Source organism: Myodes glareolus, chromosome 18 (assembly GCF_982192425.1).
Source record: "Myodes glareolus chromosome 18, mMyoGla1.1, whole genome shotgun sequence".
Taxonomy (NCBI): Eukaryota; Metazoa; Chordata; class Mammalia; order Rodentia; family Cricetidae; genus Myodes; species Myodes glareolus.
The window spans coordinates 10,198,441-10,221,431 of NC_142043.1; the positions used below are offsets into that span (position 1 = coordinate 10,198,441).

General features: G+C 52.1%; 2 protein-coding genes and 1 long non-coding RNA gene across 3 annotated transcripts in view; 1 reads left to right on the forward strand and 2 right to left on the reverse strand.

Annotated features, from left to right (window-relative positions):
• Tfeb (transcription factor EB) overlaps positions 1 to 9,601 on the reverse strand; it is a 52,492-nt gene extending 42,891 nt beyond the window's left edge. The window contains exon 1 of the mRNA XM_085679250.2: positions 9,385 to 9,601. The gene's annotated coding sequence lies outside the window, so the exon portion shown is untranslated. The remainder of the gene's footprint in view (positions 1 to 9,384) is intronic.
• Positions 3,207 to 8,209, forward strand: LOC146890690 (uncharacterized). Its single transcript, XR_014998212.2, has 4 exons — positions 3,207 to 3,419; positions 4,444 to 4,629; positions 5,653 to 5,881; positions 7,788 to 8,209. It is a non-coding gene; the product is annotated as an uncharacterized LOC146890690 (long non-coding RNA).
• Positions 9,602 to 12,008: 2,407 nt separating the features above from the next.
• Positions 12,009 to 19,184, reverse strand: Pgc (progastricsin). Its single transcript, XM_085679260.2, has 9 exons — positions 19,065 to 19,184; positions 17,282 to 17,441; positions 17,039 to 17,156; positions 16,079 to 16,197; positions 15,472 to 15,671; positions 14,166 to 14,285; positions 13,523 to 13,667; positions 12,636 to 12,734; positions 12,009 to 12,304 (listed from the first exon to the last, which is right to left on the reverse strand). Exons 1-9 carry the CDS (start codon positions 19,121 to 19,123, stop codon positions 12,152 to 12,154), a joined length of 1,173 nt encoding a protein of 390 aa, XP_085535386.1. The 5' UTR covers positions 19,124 to 19,184; the 3' UTR covers positions 12,009 to 12,151.
• Positions 19,185 to 22,991: the final 3,807 nt, after the last annotated feature.

A 22,991-nucleotide genomic window follows, 5' to 3' on the forward strand; every position in this document is an offset into this window, starting at 1 on the left:
AGGACACTTATTTCTCTTGTAAGGAATGTGAATGAGGTGCGGGTGAACCAAGTCCACAGGCAAAAGTGCTCACTGTGTTGGCCTGAGGACCTGAGTTTGACTCCTAGAAGCCACATAAAACTGACTCCACAAAGTCGTCCTCCACGGTGGCGCACTCAGGAGGCAGAGGCAGGGGGATTTCTGTGAGTTTAAGGCCAGCCTGCTCTACAGAGTGAATTCTAGGACAGGCAGGGCTGTATAGAGAGACCCTGTCTAATACAAAACAAAGCAATGTTGTCTTCTGACCGCCACACAGATACCTGGCATGTGCCCTCCCCCATTATACACAATAGTGATTCAAAAAATAAACATGATTCAGTGGCCAAATACTCGCCTGTGGCCCTGTGTAGAGAAAGAGTCGAGCGGCAAGTGTGTAACAGTCTCGCTTTGGAAAACGGCTCACTCCTTCCAACAATGTCCCAGGACACTGGTGACACGGAACACAGGCAGCTTTGGCTCTGCCACAGATTCTGATGACACCGTGCTCAGAACCGCGGCTCATCCAGCTCACTCTGCAAGCAGGCGGTATGTCCCAGAGAGGGACCAAGCAAGCATCAGGAGGCTAAATAGTGCAGAGTTTCCTGGGATGCTCAAGCATGGGTGTGGCCAGAGTCCCATAAGGGCTGAGATTTAGTCCTCACTACTCACGGTGGGGATTAGATGCTGGAAATACAATCCGATCCTGTTGCTCAGAGGTAGGCCTTTGGGAAGTGATCAGAATTAGGTAAAATCATCAGGATGGAGTCTGAGATTGAGAACTGGCAGTGTTTTAAGGCCAGAGCCTGAAGATCCTGGTTTGTGTACCCAGAACCCATGTAGAAGTCAGGCTTGGTACACGTGCCGGTAACCTCAGCACTAAGTGAGCAGAGGCAGACAGATCCCTGAAGTCATCCAGCCTAGCCAAATTAATACGCTTCAGGTTTGGGGAGAGACTCGGCCTCAAAGATAAATCATAAATAAATATATCGAGTGATGAAGGAAGGACATGATGCTGACCTCCGGCCTATACCAGCACATACACACTCATATGCACACACACCACATCCATACTAAAGAGTTCGTGCACCACGCACATGACACAACACATTATGCTCCCCCTTCACCCTCACACACACACACACACACACACACACACGACACAACACGTTACGCTCCCCCTTCACCCCCCCCACACGACACAGCACGTTACGCTCCCCCTTCACCCTCCCCACACACGACACAGCACATTACACCCCCCCTTCACACCCTCCCCACACAAGACCAGAGGGGTCATCCCAGATGAGGTCTCCTGCCTTGAAAATTGTGAGCTACAGCCAAATATTGTACTTTACAGGGTTCTTGATTCTCTGCCATTCTGTTGTAGTAACTCAAACAGACTAATATATGGGAGTTGGGGACAAAGATGTTAGCACACAACGCAGAAGTAGGCACTGCCCTGGAGCTCTGCCTTGAAAGACAATATCAGCCAAACAAATCCCAAACAGTCTAAGACATCACCACTGGGTACCGGAATAGCTACAAGTCAAATGTTGTGTTCTGGGGACCAACAACTTGCCAGAAATTCAGTTCACACCAGACGAGTAGTTGTAGTGTGTCATGGTACATACCTGTGATTCAAAGATTCAGGAGGTAGAGGCAGGAGGACCACGACTTTGAGATCATACTGAGATATATATACACAGTAAGACCTTGTCTCAAAAAGAATTAAAACAGGGTTGGAGAGATGGCTCAGTGGTTAAGGGCACTGGCTGCTCCTGCCAAAGACCTGGTTCAGTTCCCAACATCACACGACAGCTCACAACCATCTGTAACTCCAGTTCCAGCGAATACAACGCCCTCTTCTGGCCTCCACAGGTACTGCATGCTTGTGATGTGCAGAAATGTTCAGCAAAACACCCACACACATTAAAATAAAAAAGTTAAAAAAAAATAAACAAGCAAGTACAATAGGAAAGTACAATACTCTATGACTAAGAGTACCTGTTGCCTTTCCAGAGAACCTGAGTTTGGTTCCTAGTACCCACTACAGATGACTGACAACTGTAACTCTAGCTCCAGGGGATCTGATGCCCTCTTCTGGCCTCAGTGAGCAACTGCACACATGAGCACACATACCCATATAGATACACATAACTTAAAAGAAGAAAATAAACCTTTAAAAAGATAATAAAATAGTGGCTGTAAGGATGGTTCACTGAACCACGTAAAAGTGTGCAGGGTGAGTCAGGCAGTGGTGGTGCACACCTTTAATCTCAGCATTTGAGAGGCAGAGGTAGGTGGATGGCTGTGAGTTTGAGGCCAATCTGGTCTACAGAGCAAGTTCCTCCAAAGCTACACAGAGAGAAACCCTGTCTTGATAAATAAACAAACAAAAACTGTGGGATGTGATGACATGTGCGTATAATTCCAGAGCTGGAGAGACAGAGACACGGGGATCCCTGAGATCTCCTAGCCTCCCCTAAGTGGTGAGCTTCAGACCCTGAAAGGCCCTCAGACACTGTTCCCGATACCCCAGGTTGCCTCTGGTCTCTGTGCACATGAATACACCTGCGCATACACAAATACATGCACACACACACTAAAAAAATAAAAAATAAATCTTTATTTTTATAAAGTAAAACTCCAGACCTCAGAAACTTGAGAAACTACTGAGTACGAGACTTGAAGCAGGCCAGGGAAAGCAGAAATGGAGCAGTCACTGGGGACTTCTCTGGTCTGCTTGGTGCAAGAGACCTTGCCCTGGACTAGAGGCCTAGGGAAAAGGTCTGGGAACTGCCTGGGCCTGATGCCTAGGCCCCACCCCCAGAGATGGGAAGGCAGCCAGGTGAGCGCTGAGATGGAAAGGTCCAATGGCCTCCATGAGAACTATGACTTCCCTGAGAGGGAGAGAGCAGGGAAGATGTGATGGGAGAAAGCATGTGAGGGAAGGAGGGCGAAGCAAGGGCATAGGAATCCCAGCTTTCTAGACATGGAATCTGCTGGAGTTCAAGCTCTGGATTATTCTCCAAAGCATCAGATCCTACTTTGGGACTGCCACTGCATGCACAACTGCCAACAAGGTGGAATGTCCACTGGCAACACTGGGAAGGCCCAGTACTGGCCAGGCTCATTTATCTTCTTCTTTGTGTTTGCATTTAAGACCGGGACCATGGTGAGGGTGGAGCTCAGGGGTTCAGCACTTACTGGCCTAGCATGCACAAGGCTCTAGGCTTGCTACCCAGCAACAGCAGGGAAAAACTACACAAACCAGAAAGCAACAATGATCCTGCCTGATGCTTCTGCCTCATGATGAACCTGCCTGATGCTTCTGTCTCTCTGGCTGTCCTCTGACCTCACCCACCACCAGCCCACTCCATAGCACAGCACTTCCTGTGGGTGCGGTAAGTCTCAGGTCCTCCCTATCACTGGGATTTTATCTCTGCCTGCAGCAGCAACACAGCAGCCCAAAGGGTCAGTGTGCGTAACACAGAGTGGACGAGGAAGGCAGGCAAGAGGGAGAGAAAGAGCCACGGCTAGAAGGGAGGTGCCAGGGCAGATGCTCCACAGGAGAATTCAACGGGGGGGGGGGGGGACAGAGACACTGCAGACATTGCCAACCTCCCTGCACAAGCTCGCTAACTGAGGAGAACGGGCAAGGGGTTGCGGAGTGTAGTAGGGACTGTGGCCAGAGTCTGCAAAACCTCTGGGATATATACACACACATATTTTGTTTATTTACTTGTTTATTTTATAGACAGGGTCTCTCTGTGTCCTGGCTGTCCTAGAACTTGCTCTGTAGGCCAAACTGGCCTCAAACTCAGAGATCCTCCTGACTCTGCCTCCCAACTGCTGGAATTAAAAGTGTGTGCCACCACCAACTGATTACATACAAATTCTAGTATATACACAGTGTGCCACCACTGCCTGACTATGTCTATCATATATAATATTTATCTTATGTGTGTTTTTTCTGCACGTGTGTCTATGCACAATGTGCATGCTGAGGCCAGAAGAGAGCGATGACTCTTCAGGATAACTCCCTTGGAACTGGAGTTACAGATGACTGTGAGTCACTATGTGTGTGCTGAGAATTGGAACTGGGTGCACGAAGGAGCCGCTGGTGCTCTCAACAGCCAAACCATTTCTCCAGCCTGGAAGGTGTTATAATTGAGGGTATTAGATGCATTGACTGGACTGTTCGGACCTGTAAAGCTTTTGTTTGTTTGTTTTGTTTTAAGATGTTTTTAAAAATGTATGTGTCGTGTGTCCACAACGACAACTAGAAGATGTCAAATGCCCTGAAGCTGGACTCACAGGCGGCTGTGAGCTGCCCAGCAATGGTGCTGGGACCCAGTGCTCTGGAGGAGCCAAGTGCTCTTGGCCATGACCTAGCTTCCCAACCCCACTTACCGAATTTTTTTTTAGGCAGGTCCAATGCTTCTCAAGCCAACCTCAAACTCACTCTAGCAGAGGATGACCTTGAACTTCTGATTCTCTACTTCTCAAATGCTGGGACTACAGGTGGGTCCCACCATGCCCAGCATATCTGGGACCAGAGATCAAACCCAGGGCCTCCCGCACGCTCAGTAAATACGCTATCAGCAGAGCTACGTAAGTATCCCCAGCCCATCCACGGTTCTTTTTCCCCCTCTCCTGGAGCACCTTAGACTTGTTTCTCACTTAAAACTGAGAAATGAAAAAATCTAAGACCCACAAGAGTTGAGTGTGCTTGTTATTCTGAGTGCACTGTGTATTCAGGGCATCAGCACACTTGGCCCTGGCTCTTAGGTAGGCAGGTAGAGCGTACACCTCTTAGTCGTGGAAGGAGGGGTACAGTGGGCTGCTAAACACCTGCCCAGGGTCCCACACTGGTAAGTGACAGAGCTGGGACTCCTCCAAGCCAGGCAGCCTGGCCCCAGAGTCAACATTCATCCCGTGCTGAATACACGGTGGCTGGGGTTAGGGGTTATGTCCTGACAAGATGGGATGCGAGAGCCAGCCTTGATTCCAGGGCCTCCACCAGCCCCCAGGTCTTCTGCGTCCCACACCCTCCCGTCCCGGTGCCTGAAGTAGAGATCTGTAGATGATAGGCACAGGGGGGCCGAGCAGCCCTACCCTGACAGTTGCTGATGGTGTCCAGTCTCTGGACTCCAGGTCCTGTGACCCTGTGACTTTCTCAATCAAAGGCCCCACTGCCTTTCCTCCACATCTGATGGAATACATCCTTACCGAGGATGTACTGTAGCTGAAAGGGCATACTGTCCACGGTCGGAACCACACACCCAGAAGGCTGGCCTCCCCTGCCTGGGCTAAATGAGCCTTCCAGAGAGACCAACAAGGTCCTGCTGACCTATCTCCTCCCAGGACAGGGTCTCCCCGAGACCTAGCTCAGCAGCTCAGAAAGGAGGCCTGGAAACAAGTGTAGTCCCTGAGCAGAAGACCCTGAGCAGCAAAAAAAGGCCCCCAAACTAGCATGCCTCCACTTTTAAAAATTCATTTGTCTACTAGAGCTAGTTCCAGGACAGACTCCAAAAGCTACAGAGAAGCTACAGAGAAACCCTGTCTCGAAAAACTAAAACCAAAAAAAAAAACCCAAAAAAATTTCATTTGTATTTTTTTATAATTTGTTTTTAGATTTTTTAATTTACATTTTACGCATGGACGTATATCTGTGTACTGCATGTGTGCAGCTCCCAAGGAGGCCATAACAGGAATCCGACCCCACAGGGTTGGAATTGTGACAGCTGTGTGGTGCCATGGGGGAGCTGGGAATTGAAGCTCAGGCCCTCCAGCAGCTGCTGCTACTCACTGCAGAGACAACTCTCCTGCGCACACTCCATCCACAGAAGGGACAGCTCAGTGGGTAAGACCTCCTGCAGTGAGTTCCCAGCACCCTGTCTGGCGGCTCAAAAGTGCCTGGAACTCCAGCTCCAGGGGATCTGATGCCCTCTTCTGACCTCTGTGGGAACTGCACTCTGTGGACACAGCCTTATACAAACACACAGAAATAATAATTAAAAAAAAAATTAAAAAGAACTTCTGGCCAGGTGGTAGTGGCTCATGCTTTTAATCCCAGTACTCAGGAAGCGAAGGCCAGTCTGTTCTGCAAAGGGAGTTCTATGACAGCCTGGGCTGAACAAAGAAACCCTGTCTTGTGCCAGGCAGCGGTGGCGCACGCCTTTAATCCCAGCATTTGGGAGGCAGAGGCAGGCAGATCTCTGTGAGTTAGAGGCCAGCCTGGTCTACAAGAGCTAGTTCCAGAACAGGGTCCAAAGCTACAGAGAAACCCTATCTCAAAAAAGAAAAAAGAAAGAAACCCTGTCTTGAAACAACAACAACAAAATAAATAAATAAACAAACAAACAAATCAATAAATAGAACAAGAAAAAAATAACTTCTGACAGACACTGATGTAGTCTTCTTCAGGAATTAAAGACGTGGCTCTTGGAATTGGTTGAGCCTGGGTTAGAACCCCAGCCCTCTTCTCCAGGCTGTATGGCTTTCAACAATTAACTTCTCTGAATTGGTGTAACAAAAACACTAATTCCTACCCTGATGCAAGATACATTCGGTGTGGCAGCTATTGCTTGCAGCAAGGTCTTACTACAGTCTGCTCCTGGTGGCACTTGGCTATTCTGATTAACATAGTGCTATGTTCTCCTTCCTATCAGAGACTGCCATCTTCACAATCCATCCACACGTCCATGTCCATTACACAAGCTCACCATGTAGGTCTCTGCACCTGTCCTCACAGTGGTGCAACAGATGATCCTGTTTGTATTCGGTCCTTTCGCAGCACAGGTAGAGAGAGGGAGGCTGGCTGTAGCCCAAGACAGGGATGCTTCTGGAAGCTCTGAGAATCTGAACTCCCTCTGCTTCCCGCCCCCAACACATACACTAGAAGGCCAACTCAATTTCCACTGTCATTTCTATGGCAGCCCCAAGTGTCCCCTGCCCTCCATCCCCGGGACAAAGGCTCAACTTGGCTTTCAAGTCAGCTGTGGTTGGGGAACCCCCTGCTGCCTGCAAAAACCAACTTGACTTTGAAAAGGAAGAGAAGGAAGCCAGAGGGAAGGGAGGCTGGGCCACTCCCTGTGGGGGCAGGTGCTAAGTAACTCTATAAACCCTAGCTAACGATGCAATTGCAACCATAAACAGAGCCTAAGAGAGATCAGGGCCAGAAGCCAGACCCTCAAAGGGCAGCCAGGCTAGAGGGTAGGTCCCCTCCCACCTACTTCCCGGCGTCCAGGAAATGGGGTGGGGGCAGGTGGCGGCTCCCTGGTGATGGGATGGGCAGACACTGGACATCTCCAGCGCTACTTGAATGAACTCTTCCCTGGCTCACTCCCTGCCCACCTCTTACTGAGTCACCAGGCTATCAGCCCTAAATGTAGTTGGCTCTCTGTGGATTCAGTGCTCACCTCAGATGTACCTTGCTTGCCTCACTCCATGGGGCCTGGAACCAAGAGACCTGGGTCTCCATCTAGCTCCACCTCCTAGGTGGACAGAGAGTTAGCACTCAGCTGTAACAAGCCCTGTGAAGAGTAAGCCATATCGGCTTCTCTCACGCAGGAGAACCCCAAAACAGACCTGTCCCTCACCACACGCTCTCCTTCTCAACTCTCCTATAACTGAGGCAAGTCTAAAGAAGGGACCCAAAAGAGCCGAGGGAAACTGAGGCACAGTAAAAGCTCCAGAGGCAGCAACCCTTCCCCCTTCCAACTACCTCTCTTGACTGGATGGTTACTAAAGGCTGGCTCTCTCTCCAGACTAGGCGCTGCGGGGGAGTAGAGCCTGGAGACTGGACACTGGCTCCCCAGCGGGGCACCAAACAGCTACGAGGGGAGCGGGCCATCGAGCCTGACCTCCGCGTCTGGACTGCCAGTATCTGCACCTCGCCGCCCTAGAGGAAACTGGAGATCCGCCCCCACCTCACCCCCCAACAGTGCCTGGTCTGGGCCAGCGGAATCCGGGCCAAGGAGGGTGTAGGGACCTCAGGCCACGTCCTAGAGACTCCCCTTCCCAGCTGCATTAAACAGTCCCTCACTCCGGGTCGGTGGAGCCCACACTTCCCCAGTGAATCGAGCACCCAAGTTTAGTCCGGCAACTGTCACACTGAATAGTCCTCTGCAGGACGAGCGAAAGCTGACGCACGTTGGGGAAGGGCACCGCGGTGAGGGGCAGGCGCAGAATGGAGGGCGGGGGCCGGGGGAGCGCTGGCGCAGACCAGCCCCACCCGGGCAGGCGTCCTCCCTTCCTCTCCAGGGCGCGGGGCTGGGGCGCGCCAGGCGGCTGCGGCGCGAACCTGCTCTCGCAGCCCCGAGCAGCTCCGGGCAGCGGTGCGTGAAGCCAGAACCCAGAGCACCACGGGGGCCGAGGGGCGGGGACCCAGGTGGCATCCGCCAGCTCTCTTCCAGGAGGTGCTGGGCGGAAGAAGCGACGGGGTCCGGAGTTGGGGGTGGGGGAGACGAAGGCACTGACCTGGAGCCCGGAGCGAGCTAGCCTGGGGCTGTACGGTGCAGAGTAAAGGGGACAGACAGGGGAAAGGGGGCGTATTTTCCGGAATTGGGGACCAAGAGGGTGTCTCAGGGAGGAGGGCAGACAACTGGAAGTTCAAGGAAGCAGAAAGCGAGACGCACAAAAAGTGGAACCCGAGTTGGGGTTCCCTAGGGTGGTGGGATAAGGCAAGAGAAGTTTGCCAGGGACACCAAGCGCTGAAATCAGGGGTGTCTTCTGCAAGAGATTAAGGAGGGAGGGAGGCACAGAGGGAGGGAGAGAGGGATGGGACGTCCACACCATCCCCGGACACAGCAGCCCAGCCCACGGGGCGTGGCGCGTCGCCGGCCCTCCCACTCCCCCGCGACCATCCAGGCTGGGCCTGGCCCCGCCGGCCTTGGTGCTTGCACACCTCCCCGAGCCTCGGACTCCCTCCCCCGAGCCCCCCGCCCCCGCCGTATCGGGGGAGGGGGAGCGAGCTGAGGGCCCCGAGCGTCCCTCAAAACTTATTGCAAGTTTACTCCTGCGCCTCCCGCCCCAGCTCCACTCAGTTCCCCGGGCCAGGAAGGCCCGTGCCCGCCCCGGCCACTCCCGCTCCGGTTACATAAGGTCGCGGGGAGGCGGCCCCCTACCCGGCTTGAAGGGAGGGGCCCGAGGGGCTCCCCGGCTGACGTGCTGCACCGCTCCGGCCACGCGCTGGGTACCCAGGGCTGCACCGGCTGCGGATGGGTGGCGGTGCAGTGCACCCTGTCCTGCTCGTCTGTACCCCCATCCACCCACCCCACCTGTCTCGGGCACCCACAGGATGGAAAGTGCGGAGCTGGCGTTCCCCAGTTCCCTGTGCACCCCTTGCCCCCTAGTCCCGCTCACCTCGCTTTGAAGGTCAATCTGTCCGCCGCCGGCGCCCTGTGGTTCCGGCAACTTGTCTCAAGTTCGGGTGCCCGACCCCCGATCTTCGCCCGCCGCCCGCTTTCGGGCTCCTCAGGCTACGCGCCACCAGCCAGACCCGCCCCGTCCGCCCTTCCCGCCGCCGTCGGCGCCGTCGCCGTTCTCTGCGTCCCGCCCGCGGCTGCCGCCTCCGCTGTCACCTAGCCCCGCGCCCGGCGCTCCGGCTCCGGCTGTCACTCCGCGCCCACTTCCCGCTGAGCCCGGCAGAGGGCAGCACCCGCCCCCTGCGGACCGCCCCCGGAGGCCTCCCGCGGCGCCCGCTGGGAAACGTAGTCCCTGCCGCAGCCGCGCGGGGCTCGCCGGGATTTGAAGTTTTACTCTGCTGGCCGGGGTTCCCAAACAGTCAACTTTTGACTTTAAAAGTCTGTCCCCTTTTTCCCTTTTCAGATTTTATTTCTCTTCTCTATCAGTGGTGTCCCGAGGTAGGACTACATTATGACATCTTGTGAAAGGACCAATACCAAGCTTCTGTTCCAGGAAGGTGAGAAAGATAGAGGGTCCCAGGCGGTCCTTTCTGGTTTATGCGAAGGTCGTTGTCACTCTCAGGATTGCCAGCAGCAGACTGAGGAGTTACCTTATCCTTTAGGAACCTCCACTGAGAGACTTTTGACCATTTTGTTAAATAATAATAATAATTGCTGTTCTATTGATTATTATCATTTCACGACAAGCTAGAATGAAGCAGAAGTGTAGTTTATTTAAATATATATATGTATAAAAATAACATATATATTGTTGTTGTTGTTGTTGTTTGTTAACAGGAGTTCTTTGTATAGCCTTAGCTGTCCTGGAACTCACTCTGTAGTCCAGGCTGGCCTCAGACTCACAGAGATCCTTCTACTCTGCCTCCCAAGTGCTGAGATTAAAGACCTGTGCCACCACTGCCAGACTTAAAAATATATTTTTAAATATATATTTAAAACACAGAGGTTAAGAGAAAGGCAATCAGGGATAGTGGAAAGGATAGGCCCACCAGAGAAACTGGGTGTGGGCTTCTCATTGTTTTTTACAATGGCCAGCTTTCTTGTTTTGGTGACCTCTGAAGTTATCTTCAGAGTACCTGCTGAGAAACTTAAGTAAGATCACAGGATGTTTCCCGGGGTGGACCTGATAGTGTGTAATTGACCAGGTTAAAGATCATACAGGAAGTGAGGCTATCTTAACTGTAAACAAAACAGTCTTACTTGTCAGCTTCCCAAACTGTCTGGGGGAAAGCTGAGGCTTTCCTTGGGGAAACACAAGCTCAGGCCTTAAGCCTGGTTTATTGTTGTGTTTACCATTGTTTTATTTTGTTGAAACAGGGACTCACCAAATAACCCTAGCTGACTCAGAATTCACTAGTGGATTATGCTGCCCTCGAACTCACAGAGATCTGCCTGCCTCTGCTTTCCAAGAGTGTCTCCACTCTGGATTGTTTGTTTAAGTGCTTAATGAGATGACCTCTGCGTTGGCAGCCCTCACATGAGATGTTCATTGTCCTAAAGTCACGATTCTCAGTCGAGAAGACTTCATCCAGACTGCGGAATGAGGAGGATACCTTCTCCTCTCAAGTCCCATAATTTCCCCTTCTATCCTGTCTCAGTTTGGATCCTGCCCTTTGTGCCTGCCTGTAAGTATAAGATGGAACCACATCACCGCCATCTTACTGTTCAGAAGCTTTCCAGTCTCCTCACTTGTCTCTTCCTCCGAACAGAAGCTCAGAGCACTAAGATAACATTCTTTGCTTTCTTTCCTCTTTTTTCTTTCCTCCTTCTCCCACTGCCTCCTTTTCTCCACACCTCCTGCCCTTTTCTTCCCCCCTACCGCTCTCCCTCCACCTTACCCTTTATTTTCTTCCTCTTCTTCCTCCTCTTCCCCCCATCATGTGACCCCATATTTCTGGGACTTTCAGAGAAACTGCTAAGGATGTGCAAGAATAAAGTCTAGAGCAACAGACCTCTAACTGAGCTGGCCAGAGAAAGCCAGGGAAAGAGCTGGCCAGCCCTCCCTCCTTCAAACACAAATCCTCGGATTTAGGAGTTGGGTGAAAATACGGCCACTTTTAACTCAGCCTCAACCTTCTGCGGCCTTCCTAGAACTGAGCATCTTACTTCCTCAAGGACCCATAACTGTTAGAAATGAACATGGGTACAACATCCTTCAGAAAATTCTAGTCAAAATTGATTCAAAGTTGAAGAGACAAATAGGCTCGTTGCTAGGGGTCATTCCCGTGGCCTTGAGGTCCAGGTGGAGTCTGGGGTGTGGGTTCAGCTGGGTATTTCCCATTTGCCTGGCATACAAGTCCTGCTTCCATCACCAGTCTTCAGAGGGAATCTGTGAAGGGGATCTAAACTCTGAAGGGTACAGCCTATGTCCAAGCCTGGCTTCAAACTCTACTTCGCTTAGCATCTCAGTGACCCACCGGGAAACCTTGTGGCCACTGAGGTCAGTCAAAGTGGAACTTGCCATGATCCCCACTCCCACAGTCCCGAAGACCCAGTAGTCTGAGTCACAACTTTACCCAGCTCCCCACCCCACACATCCCATACAAAAGACCCAACAGGCTGTTCAATGTGAAGAACTATTTATTATCAGAGAAAGTGTCGGGTACAGAAAGGGAAGGCTGGAAGCAGAGGGCAAGGACAGAAGGTACCCCTCACAAGTTGGGGGAGGTTGAGAGGACGAAGGGCACAGGGTCTAGATGGCATGTCTAGACAGCAGTGGCAAAGCCCACCTTCTTATTGCCCATGTCAAAGACGGCATAGTAAGACCTGAGGAAGACATCCCCAAGGATCCAGAAGGGCTGGCCATCTTCAGAGGTCAGAGGGGTGCTCTCAAGGCCCACCATGCAGTAGCCATCCTCCTGTTCAAGAGAAGACAGCATTCTCTCACATGCTCACAGGCGAACTGAACTTCAACAACTGAATGACTCAAAGACTGCCCAGGGGCTCATGGGACAGCTGCCCCTCGACAGCAAGGGCTGTTGGGGCTCGGGGAGAGAGGGTGCTCTTTCCCCAATAGCTGACTTCAGGTTGCCATGGTTCTACGGAGTGGAGGGCTTCCTCCTCAGACTACCCTCCCCTTGCTTCCAGCCTGCAACAGGTCAGCCTGACAGTTAAGCCTCAAACCTCTGCATAGCTGTTCTAGACGCACTCTAGATCCCAGCGGTTCTGCCCATAGGAACTAGGCCTTACCTGGAGGATGTAGGAAGAGGGTGACAGAGGGAACTCGACACCGTTGAGAACAAAGTTGAAGGTAGGCAGGCTACTGACGCTGTCACAGCTCACAAAATACTGCGGAAAGGAACACAGCCCATGCCGATACGTCTCACTGAGAACAGTGTCCAACATGCCTGCCACCTCAGCTCCCTAGGCCTGTACCCCATCACGCCTGCCACCTTGCACCCTAAACCCTAGATCCACACCCAGTCTGCTTTGGATGGGGGAGGGGAGAACAGCTCCAAGGCAATGCTGACTCACCTACGAGTAACATTCGGTAGCACTGGCACAGATGGGGAGAGGTTGGAGGAACCCTGAGGAGCCCACTACCCTAAAGCTTTGCTCCTGACCAGATTTCCACTCTGAGAGACAGTGTGGATTGTTGCCCATCTTCTGCAAGTGTCCTTTAACATACATTTCTGTAGAACATGGAACCCATTCAGTTTCCCGAAAATTAGGAGAATGTCTTCAGTAGTCAAACTCCCCACTGGCCTTAGGATGGAGAGAGCAGGAGAGAGCCTGACCCTGTGAGGGTGAGGACATGTGAACCACAGAGCTGTCCCTTGTCTCTCATCTGCTTGGTCCTGCTTTCTAGTGATTTCCTCTAACCCTAAAGGCCAGGTAGTGTTTAATCCATATTCCAAGATAACTTCAGCCCAGAAGAGAGTCTTGCTTTGCCTTACTTCCTCAGCTCCAGCCTCCAGGGCACTACCCGCCAGCACCCTCAGTAGCTAAAAGCCTGGAGGCTGAGAATTCAGCTAGCTTTGATTTCCCAAAGAGAAGCTGCAAGTGGCACACACAGTCCTGCCACCCCATAAGATGGCCATTCCTGAGGAAGGGGGAGCCCTTCCTACCGTACTCACCTCTCCATATTCTTCCTCAGCTCCAATGGTCTGCAGAAAGTCACTCAGGTACTGAGAGGGCATGGTGAGGAGAGAGGTGCCAGTGTCTACAATGCCTTGGCAGCCCTGGGAGCACCAGCCAGAGGTGGTTCCACCAATAAGGAAGCTGAATGGTAAGAAGATGGCAGCCTCAGTTCCCACTGTTCGGGGCGGGCAGAGGGGGCCTCCTACCACAGTGACACCGGTGGCTGCACAGAGACAAGCCATTCTTGAGGAAGGTAAGGGGACTCCACCTCATATCAGCCTAGAGTCTCGTCAAAGCCATATGAATGGTCATTGAACCTACTTCCAACGTTTCAAGGAAGGCTGTAGACACAGTGAAAGCCAGAGTCGCTGGCTGCTGCAAGGACTTTGAAACACACTCAGTTTCTAACCTGTGGCGTTGGACTACAGGGGACCCCATGATTGAGATTTTATGTGTCGCCCCTCTTCTCCAGATTCAGCTCGACTCTGATGCTCCTGCATAGGTTAGCTGTGACTCCGGGGGATGGCTTATCTTAAAGTCCTCTCCCCACCAGCGGTGCCCGGATGAATGGACGGAATATAGTGTTTGGAGGTGCAAGCAGAGAAGGTTACACGCCCCAAGATCCCACCACAGACTCACTCGTCAATGCTAATCTGCCAGTAGAGATCCTGGGTGACAGGAATCCAGGTGAGCTCCCCAGTGTAGAGGTTCTTGTCCACACCTCCAAAAACGATCTGTCCACCGTTAGATCCCTCCTGGCTACAGAAGACAAAAGGAAGGAGAAGGAATGAACAGCATCCTGTGGTGAGTTAGCCATCTTCAGAAAACAGCCCCCCCCACCTCACTTCACATTGAGGCTCCCTGCGGACAGGTCCCCTCAGACTGGGGCTCCCCGAGGACAGGTCCCCTCAGACTGGGGCTCCCTGTGGACAGTCTGTTTCCCTCAGATTGGGTCTTGCTGAAGATGGGATGTGTTTCTCCCAGATGAGCTCCCTGCGTGGGCCTCTCAAAATCCCCAGTGCTTCAGACTCTGGAGTGATGTTGTCCCATAGAGTCCCAGCCCCGCTCTGAGCAGGCAGCTAACATGTGGGCCCCACCCACTGGAGGAGGAGCAAAGTAGGGATGGATGGAGCTCTCAAAGGTGACAAGCAGAGTGATTGTAAGCAGAAGCAAAAAACAAGTCTGTAGGGCTGGTGACAGTGAAGGTGCCAATGTCAGAGTCAGGCCCTTAAGTCACAGTGAGTTTATGCACATTCTAGAAGGTGGCTAACTCTGGAGAAAAAAAAGAGAGAAACCCGAGGTCCAGGCGAGGCCTGCTTGTGTCTGCTGGGAAGATAACAGAGGTTAGAGGGCAATCCCGGGCCAAGCCCCAAAGACTCCAGGACCAGCTGGAACAGCAGATCAAAGGGGATGAAGCAAGAGATTACTATACAAAAGAGACACAGAGTGGAAAATCCCAGCCAGAGAGGGACCTCAGTGGGGAGGGGGCCCACACAGAGGCTGACCTCGGAAGAGCTAGAATAAAAGCCACACCCAGATTTGAGCTGCAAATAGAGAGCTTGTCCACAGCCAAGGAACACAAAGAACACCTGCATGGGCTGGCAGGTTGGGTTAGCAAATAAAGGTGCTTGTGGCCAAGCCTGGCAAGCTGAGCGCCATCTTTGAGACCCACACAGTGAAAGAGGAGAACCAGCTCCTGCAAGGTGTCCTCTGACCTCTACGAGTTCGCTGGGCCGTGTACCCCGACCCCTGCTCTAACACAAATAAATAAATGTTGAAAAAAATAGGAGTGGACAGGAAACAGATATGGGGTGGGGAGTGTGGAATTCCAGAGCTGGAGAGGAAGGCGCTGGCTGGGACAGGGGTGGGCGAAGCGCCCAGCCCACGAGCTTCTGAGCCACAGTTGGGCAGTGGAAGGCAGAGGAATTCCTAAGTGGTTGCTTACCTGCCGAGGTAGACACCGAAGAGGGGCTGAGAGAGAGCACCCTCCTTCAACAAGCCCTGCATGGCAGTGGTGGCACCACCGGCAGACAGGCCGGGGAAGGCCAGGCCCATGATACCATCGAAGTCTGCGTAGACGAAATTGGTGCCGGGTTCGTTCTCACTCAGGCCAAACTCTTGGTTGGGGACCTTAATGCCTTGGACCTGAATCAGAGGTTAAATAGAGAGATGGTGACACACCAGACAGATCTACGTTGATCCCCCACCGCTCCCCAGAGACAACTCTTGTTCCTCTCTCCTTGCCTCAGTTCCCCCTACACCTTCATAAGTTGATAGCAGCCATCTTCCCTCCCGAGAATCAGGAGCATCACTGCATCGTCCCTGCCCCACCCCTCTCTCCTCTGAAGAGCTATGGCCACAACCAAAGGGTTCATCATGACTTTCCCAGCAATCTTGACAAAATGACCACGGTCAGCAAGCGTCAGCATCGTGAATGGACGAGGTCTCGTGCTGACTTCCCATCCTATGAGCTTTTCCACCATGTTTCAGGGGCTTTGTTAAGGCCCTTATCTTCCTCCCACCCCGGCACAGGGGCAGGAAGCCGCACTCACGGTCAGAGTGTCATAGCCAAAGAAGCCGGTAAGGCTGCCGGTGCCGTACTGCAGGGAGAAGGTCTGTCCTTCCGTGTAGTAGGTAGAGGACTTGCTAGGGTTGTAGCGGGTGTGTGTGGCTGCAGGGGAGGCAGGACACAGAGGTCAGATTGTTGAGTGGAGGGGGCTTCTTCCTCAGCCTGTGCTTAAACCCGGGGTTTCAGCATCCCCTACTCATGACAGCAAGGGGTGATCAGCTGAGACTCCAATTTTTGAATCACCCATGACCTGAAAGCCCCCTGTGATTTATAGGGTAAGCTCTGGGACTTTGGTCTTTCTGGGCAGGGTTGGCTGGACTTTATCTCCGTATCCTAGGTCCCAGAAAAGCCCTAGCACAGACTGACTGCTCATTCACCGTAGGAGTGAATGGGCCACTAAGTACCTTCCATCCCACAGCCTCCACTCCTTCAAGAACTTGGTCGTACCAAGATCCTGAGGCAGCATGAGATATAGCCAAAGAGAGACCTCTTAGACCAGAGATAATAGGATCCCAAGACTCAGGTAGGGACAAAAGCAGTATTACAAAATGTCTGCCCAAATTCTATCTGCCTGACCAAAGTACGGCAGGACAAGGCCACATCCATTGTTGTTTCAGCCCATCCTTTAGACACACCCGATGCCAACGTGGGGTGAATAGAAGGCAGGGCTGACTGCTGTGAAGCGAGTGGAGATGACCCACAAGAAAAAGGATGCTATTGTCCTGGTCACCAGGATGGGTGGGATGGAAGAAAATGGAGTGGGTGAGGTGGGTTGGAATAGATGAAGGTATATTTGCTGCTTAGCAGAAAAGGCAAAAGAGCCACCCAGCTGCAGGGCCAGCCTCTTTGACAAGGCTTGGATATGTCATGTGACTGAAAACACCATCATCTTCTCCAGGGGTGGATTTTCCCCAGCCTCCCTTCCCTGCCACCCAGCACTCACTGCAGGCCTCGCTCTGGCAGTAGACAGAAGGCACCCACAGGTTGGAGGAGCCAGTGTCGAAAAGGACCAGGAAGTTCTGGGGTGGAGTTCCGATGCTGATCTCACCAAAGTAGGCAGCCTGATGAGGGAGGGGGATATCACAGGGTAGACTGGTTAGCACTGGTTAGCTCTGAGGGATCCAGGGGCTCCGCAACTCCACAGGTACGCAGGGAAGGACCCAGGGACAGTGGTGCTGAGACTTACGTCCATGTAGGCAATAGGCTCGTAGAGTACACTAAAGTCACCGAAGTTGCCAAAGCGGTACTTCAGACCAGGGTCATACTTGTGGTTTTTCAGGAAGTCATTGAGCACACCCTTTTCCCTCATGGTCTCTCGGATAGTCTTCATCCTCTTCAGGGGGACCCTGCAGAAGGCCGTGTGTCAGGTGGGGGCCTCCCTCCTTCCTCTCTCCTTCTACTCCTCCCCCTCCCCATCTCTGGCCTCTGTCTCTCTCTGTCCCCCCTCCCTCTCCCCTGTACCTCAGTCTCTCTGTTGCTCTGCCCCACACATGCCCACTGTTTGTGTCTGTCTGTCTCCCCATCTTTCTGTCTTGATTTCTTTCCAGCTTTTTCTCCCTTCATATTTTTCTTCTCCTTTTCTCTTGTTCTCAAACTCCTTCTTAATGTTTGTTCCGAGATTTAGAAACTAATCAACTTCAGCCACATCCACCTTCGCCCCACATGGAAGTACCCCGGCTACCCAGGCCTCCTGCTCTGATATACACTGGAATTTCCTCCCAAGAAGGGGAGGGTGACTTGGAGAACTATCCTTGTTAGAATCAGTGTTGATGCTTTTGAGATAGGGTCTCATGTGTCTCTAGTTAGTCTCAAACAGAATACTCATCAAAGAGTGGCCTTTAACTTCTGATCCTTCTGCCTCTGCCTTCCAAGCATGCACCACCACTCCTAGTTTACAGAGAGCTGGGGATCGAAGTCAGGGCATCACACAAGCTCCCTACCCAGCGAGCCACATCCCAGCCACTCTGGCACGTTTTTAAAGGTGCCAGAGAAAGCAGGTTCACCTCAAAGGATTCCTTCCTATGGTGGCTCTCTGCCACCCCAGCACCGACAGAGGTGACCCAGCACTGTGTGAGGGGAACGGAACTAACCCTCCTTCCAGCCCAGGGACATCTCTGTGCCTCCCCAGTCAGTCCTTGGGGAAAGTGGCTTGGGAATTCCAGAGTTGGAACTTAGGCGCTGCAGCCTCCCCATGCCACCATAAGTACGATCTGAGAGCTGCTGCTGCCACCTCCCAGGGACCTCTGCAGATCCACCTGCTTGCTCTGCAACTCAGAATTCATTTTTCTTTTACTTCTTTCTCCATCTTAAATCCTCATTCTCTTGGGACCCTAAGACATTTCAGAGTTTCTCTGCTAACCCTTTCACAAGAGCCACACCAACCATCTCTGCAGAGTTTGCAGAAGTTCTGAGAGGAGCTGGCTTTTCACCCAGGAAACTACCGGGTGGCAGGCCTGGTACGATGGCTCAGCAGGTAAAGACGCTTGCTGCCAAGCCTGTAGACCTGAGTTCAGCTCCTAGAACCCATGTGGTCAGAGGAGAGAACTGACTCCTGCCGTCTTCCTCTGGCCTCCATATGTGTTCAGTGGCACCGATACACTCACAGTCTCTTGATACACTCACAAACTAAATTGAGTCATAATTTGAAAAAAGAAAGTATGAGGTGCCGACTATAGATACTCAAGTCCATGGGAATTATCCATAACCTCTGTAAATCCTCACTCTGCTTTTAAATTATCTCTAGGTTACCATGAAGACCCAGTAAGGGACTGGGTAGTCGTGGTAGACGTGGCTCAGCAGTTAAAGGCACTGTTTGCCTTTCCAGAGGAGCAGGGTTCAATTCTCAGCACCCACAACCAGCTGTAACTCCAGGCCCAGGGGACCTGACACCCTTGTCTGGCCTCCATGGGCTCCAGGCACCTGGTCCCCACTTAAGGCTCTCTGAGTCTGTAGTCGATGTCCAGTCTCACCTGACCAAAGCTGCCTCCAAGAGAGGGAGGCAGAGCAAGGCTACGACCATCCACTTCATGATGCTGACTCAAAGCTGGTCTCACAGGATAAACCACTTCGAGCTTGACCGTTGTGGTGGCTCCTTCCTTTTATATACCCGGGAGCTAGCCCGGCCCCTGCCTCCCAGCCCTGGGTAAGCATGACCCCCAAGCTGCGTGGCCCCCCGGACTCTGTGTATCAATGGTTTCTGTGTGTTTTTCCTTCTGGATCATGACCACAACACTTTTCATCTTATTGACTTTCTATTCCAGCGGGGACGGCCAGGAGGTACACGATAAGAGGGAACAAAGTGGCCGCACCGCGGAGGGGCAAAGATTACAACTCTGGGAACCAAAGGCATAATGTGGGCATTTGGGGGTGAGGACTTGAGTGTGGGACCAGGGACCTGATGGTTGGTTCCTCAAGCTTGGCACTAGTGACATTTGGAAGAAACTAATTATTTGTTCTGGGCATGGCTCTGTCCACTGTAGGGTACTAGCAGTAGCCGATCTGCCCACTAGGTACCAGGAGCAATCCCCCAGTTGTAGCCACCAAAATGTCTCCAAGCATTATTGGTTTATCCTTGGGGACAAGTCCCTGAGAGCTGCTGTTCTACCTACAAGTGACATACTTGGAGGTCCAACTTAAGTCCTGCCTCCAAGTAGCCCTTAAACCTCCAGGAACTGGAGTTCAGGGTGTCTAGGGGCTCAGGAATCAGGCTGCTGGTTATGACCTTAGTGGCGACAGTGGCCGTGTGGCCAGTGCTGCTGCTGAGGCCGGTGCTAGGGATGGAGTCAGAATGAGGTGGTGGCTTTGGACTCCTGTCCCAGCGCAGCAGGACTGACTCATAGGGGATGGTCACACCACCTCTGGCCGTCTGAACCAGAACAAATGCCCAGAGCAAGATGTGAGCAGAGGGGCCACAACTGCCCCTCGCTGCTTCCCTCCTTGTCTCTCCTCCCTCCCCATTGCTACTTGGGGTTTTATTTGGCTGGGGATTTGTGGGGATTTGGGGGTTGAGACTAGGGTCTCGTATGTGCTAGCCAGCTACCACTGAGCTATACCCCAGCCCGTCTGTGGGTGTGTGCATGAGATGGATGCGTGTTTACTTGTGTGTACACATGCAGTCATCTGTGCAGGCACACGTGGAGGCCAGAGGCAGATGTCTGAATGTCTTCTTTACTTATCCACCTTATTTTCTAAATTTTCAAATGAATTGTAATGTATTTACTCTGTGTGAGAAAGAGAGGAGGGAGGTGGGAGGTTTTCATGTGTCATCATTGTGAGAGTTTTTTCTCTCTTTCCACCATGTGAGTTCTGGGAATGGAACTCAGACTCTTGGGCTTGATGGCAGGCTCCTTTACACACCGAGCCATTTTTCTGGCCCTCTACCTTATTATGATGGCATCTCTCACTGAATTCATCTAGACTGAAGGCTAGTGAGCCCCTGGACCTCACCTGCCTCTGTCCTCCAGTGTCAGGTTATAGATGCCACCTCATCCTGCTCTTTTCGTGGGTGACGAGGATCTAACCTCAAGTCTCCATGGTTGCATGATCAGGCTATTTTTATTTGTAATTCAACTTTTTAAAAAAATTTCTCTCTTTCTCTCTCTCTCTTTCTCTCTGTCTGTCTGTCTGTCTGTTTGTTTTGGTTTGGTTTGGTTTTGGTTTTGGTTTTGGTTTTGGTTTTTTGAGACAGGGTTTCTCTGTAACTTTGGAGCCTGTCCTGGAACTAGCTCCTATAGACCAGGCTGGTCTCGAACTCTCAGAGATCCACCTGCCTCTGCCTCCCAAGTGCTGGGATTAAAGGCATGCGCCACCACAGCCCAGCTTCATTTTTTTTTTTTTTTAATTTGGAATCCAGGTCTCACACTGTGGCCCATGTTGGCCGGGAACTCACTATGTAGTTCAGGTTGGCCTGGAATTCTCAACAATCTTTCTGCCCTATCTTCCCAAGTTCGGGAATTATAGGCATGAGCTACTGTACCTGGATCTTTGTGTTTTTGAGACAAACACTTGCTAAATTACACAGGCTAGACTTGAACTCACACTGTAGCCTAAACAGGTCTTTAACTTGTCAACTTCCTGCCTCAGCTCTAGGTAGGTAGGATAATAGGTAGGCCCTATACCACTAGGCCAGGCACCCTCTATCTTTAAGGCTTCTAAACCTTCCTCGGTCTCTCCCATTACCCTCTCCCAAGTCCTTACTCAGCTCCACCAACCACACTCTCCATCTCTCTTAACCTTGCTACAACATCCCCACAACTTGTGTTAGCTAGGCCACCAGCCTGGCCACCAACGAGATCACTATTTGGAGTGAGCGGATGGTCCCCAGCCGGCACCCTCTCTGTCATCCTTTACCCAGACTCAGGGTCCCACATAGCTTTATCACACCCTAGGATCATAGGCAGAGGGTTGGAACCAGACTGCGAGCCACCTGTGTCATCTATCCAGTAGGAATTTTCCATTCTTGCCACTGCTGCCCTCCACCCCGCCAAAGTTCTGGAAGCTCCCCAGGCCTGCGATGAGGACAGAAGGGGTTGGGAGACCAGAAGTCTGCCCGGGCCTGGCACAGACCAGGAGGTCTCTGCAAGCTTGTGTTTCAAGACCAGCTCAGCTCTCCTGCTCTCCAGTCTCCAGAGACCCACTGGAGTCTGGACTGGGGGAGTAAGGGAGAGGACCCTCAGATTTTGGGAAAGCAGAAAAAAGATAGTGGAAGTTTGTCAAACCCGTGGAATATTCAAATCCTGTAGGCCTGCTGGATCCCTCAACCTCACCCTTCAAAGACCTTTCCTTGACTTGCCGGGACCCCAGGGTCGTCAGTCCAACCTCCAGGCCAAGTTCCACCACATCTACAGAGCAGGCCAGGACGTCCCTGCTCAGTTGACAGGCCCCAGGGCTTCTGCAGCCCCCATGGACCCACGCTGACCCTCTGACAACTCTGTCAGTCACTTTAGGGTTCCCAGATGTCCCAAGATACCCACCGCTCCTGGTCTGTCCTCTGCTCAGTATCTACGAAGCTCGCTTTTTATGTGTCATGGATCTCCAGGTCCTGAGGACCTTGTTCTCTGTCCCCACACACCATGCACCCCAGCAGTGCGGCCTGCCTGGCACTTGGTCTCCAGCAGTCTCTGATGGCGCACCAGGTGTTTCCTGGGGGGGGGGATTTTAAAATTACACTTATATACATATGTATGTTGTGTGTGTGTTTATATGCATGGACACTTGTGTGCCGCGGCTGATATGCAGAGGTCAGAGGACAGCTTGCTGGGGTCAGTTTTCTCCTTTCATCAAGTGGACCCTAGGGACCGAGCATAGGTCACCAGGCTTGGCAGCAAGGACCTCTACCCACCGAGCCACCTTACTGCTCCTGATCTTACCCACTCCTGCCCTGGTGCATTTCTCCCCACTGAAGCTCTCAGTGTGCAGATGCAGTGTTCACATCCCCATGCCTGCCCCAGGCTCCAGGAATCAGACTGTTTTTAGTGGGGTGTAGCTACTCCTCACACCCTAATATTCTAATATTCTAGGTTCTGCCCCAAGTTCACCTTCCCTTTCTAGTCTATGCACCCTCCTTGCTTCCCCTTAGCAGCCCTGCACTTCGCACATCACCTATGAAAGCTACCTCCCCTTACAAGCCAGGCCACACCCACAAAGTGCTCCCACCTGCTCTGAAACCACTGTGGAAAACTGACTTTCTTTTCTTTAGGGTATTTATTTCCTAGCCCCATGACTTTGCCCAAATTTTGCAACCTCTAACGCAAAAAAAGGAGTCTCTTTTTGCACACAGGCATTACAGAGTCACACAGGGAGCTGACAGTGTTTCCAGAATATGACAACCAGAGTTGGATGCTTGTCAAGCTGGGTGTAGTGGCGCACGCCTTTAATCCTAGCACTCAGGAGACAGA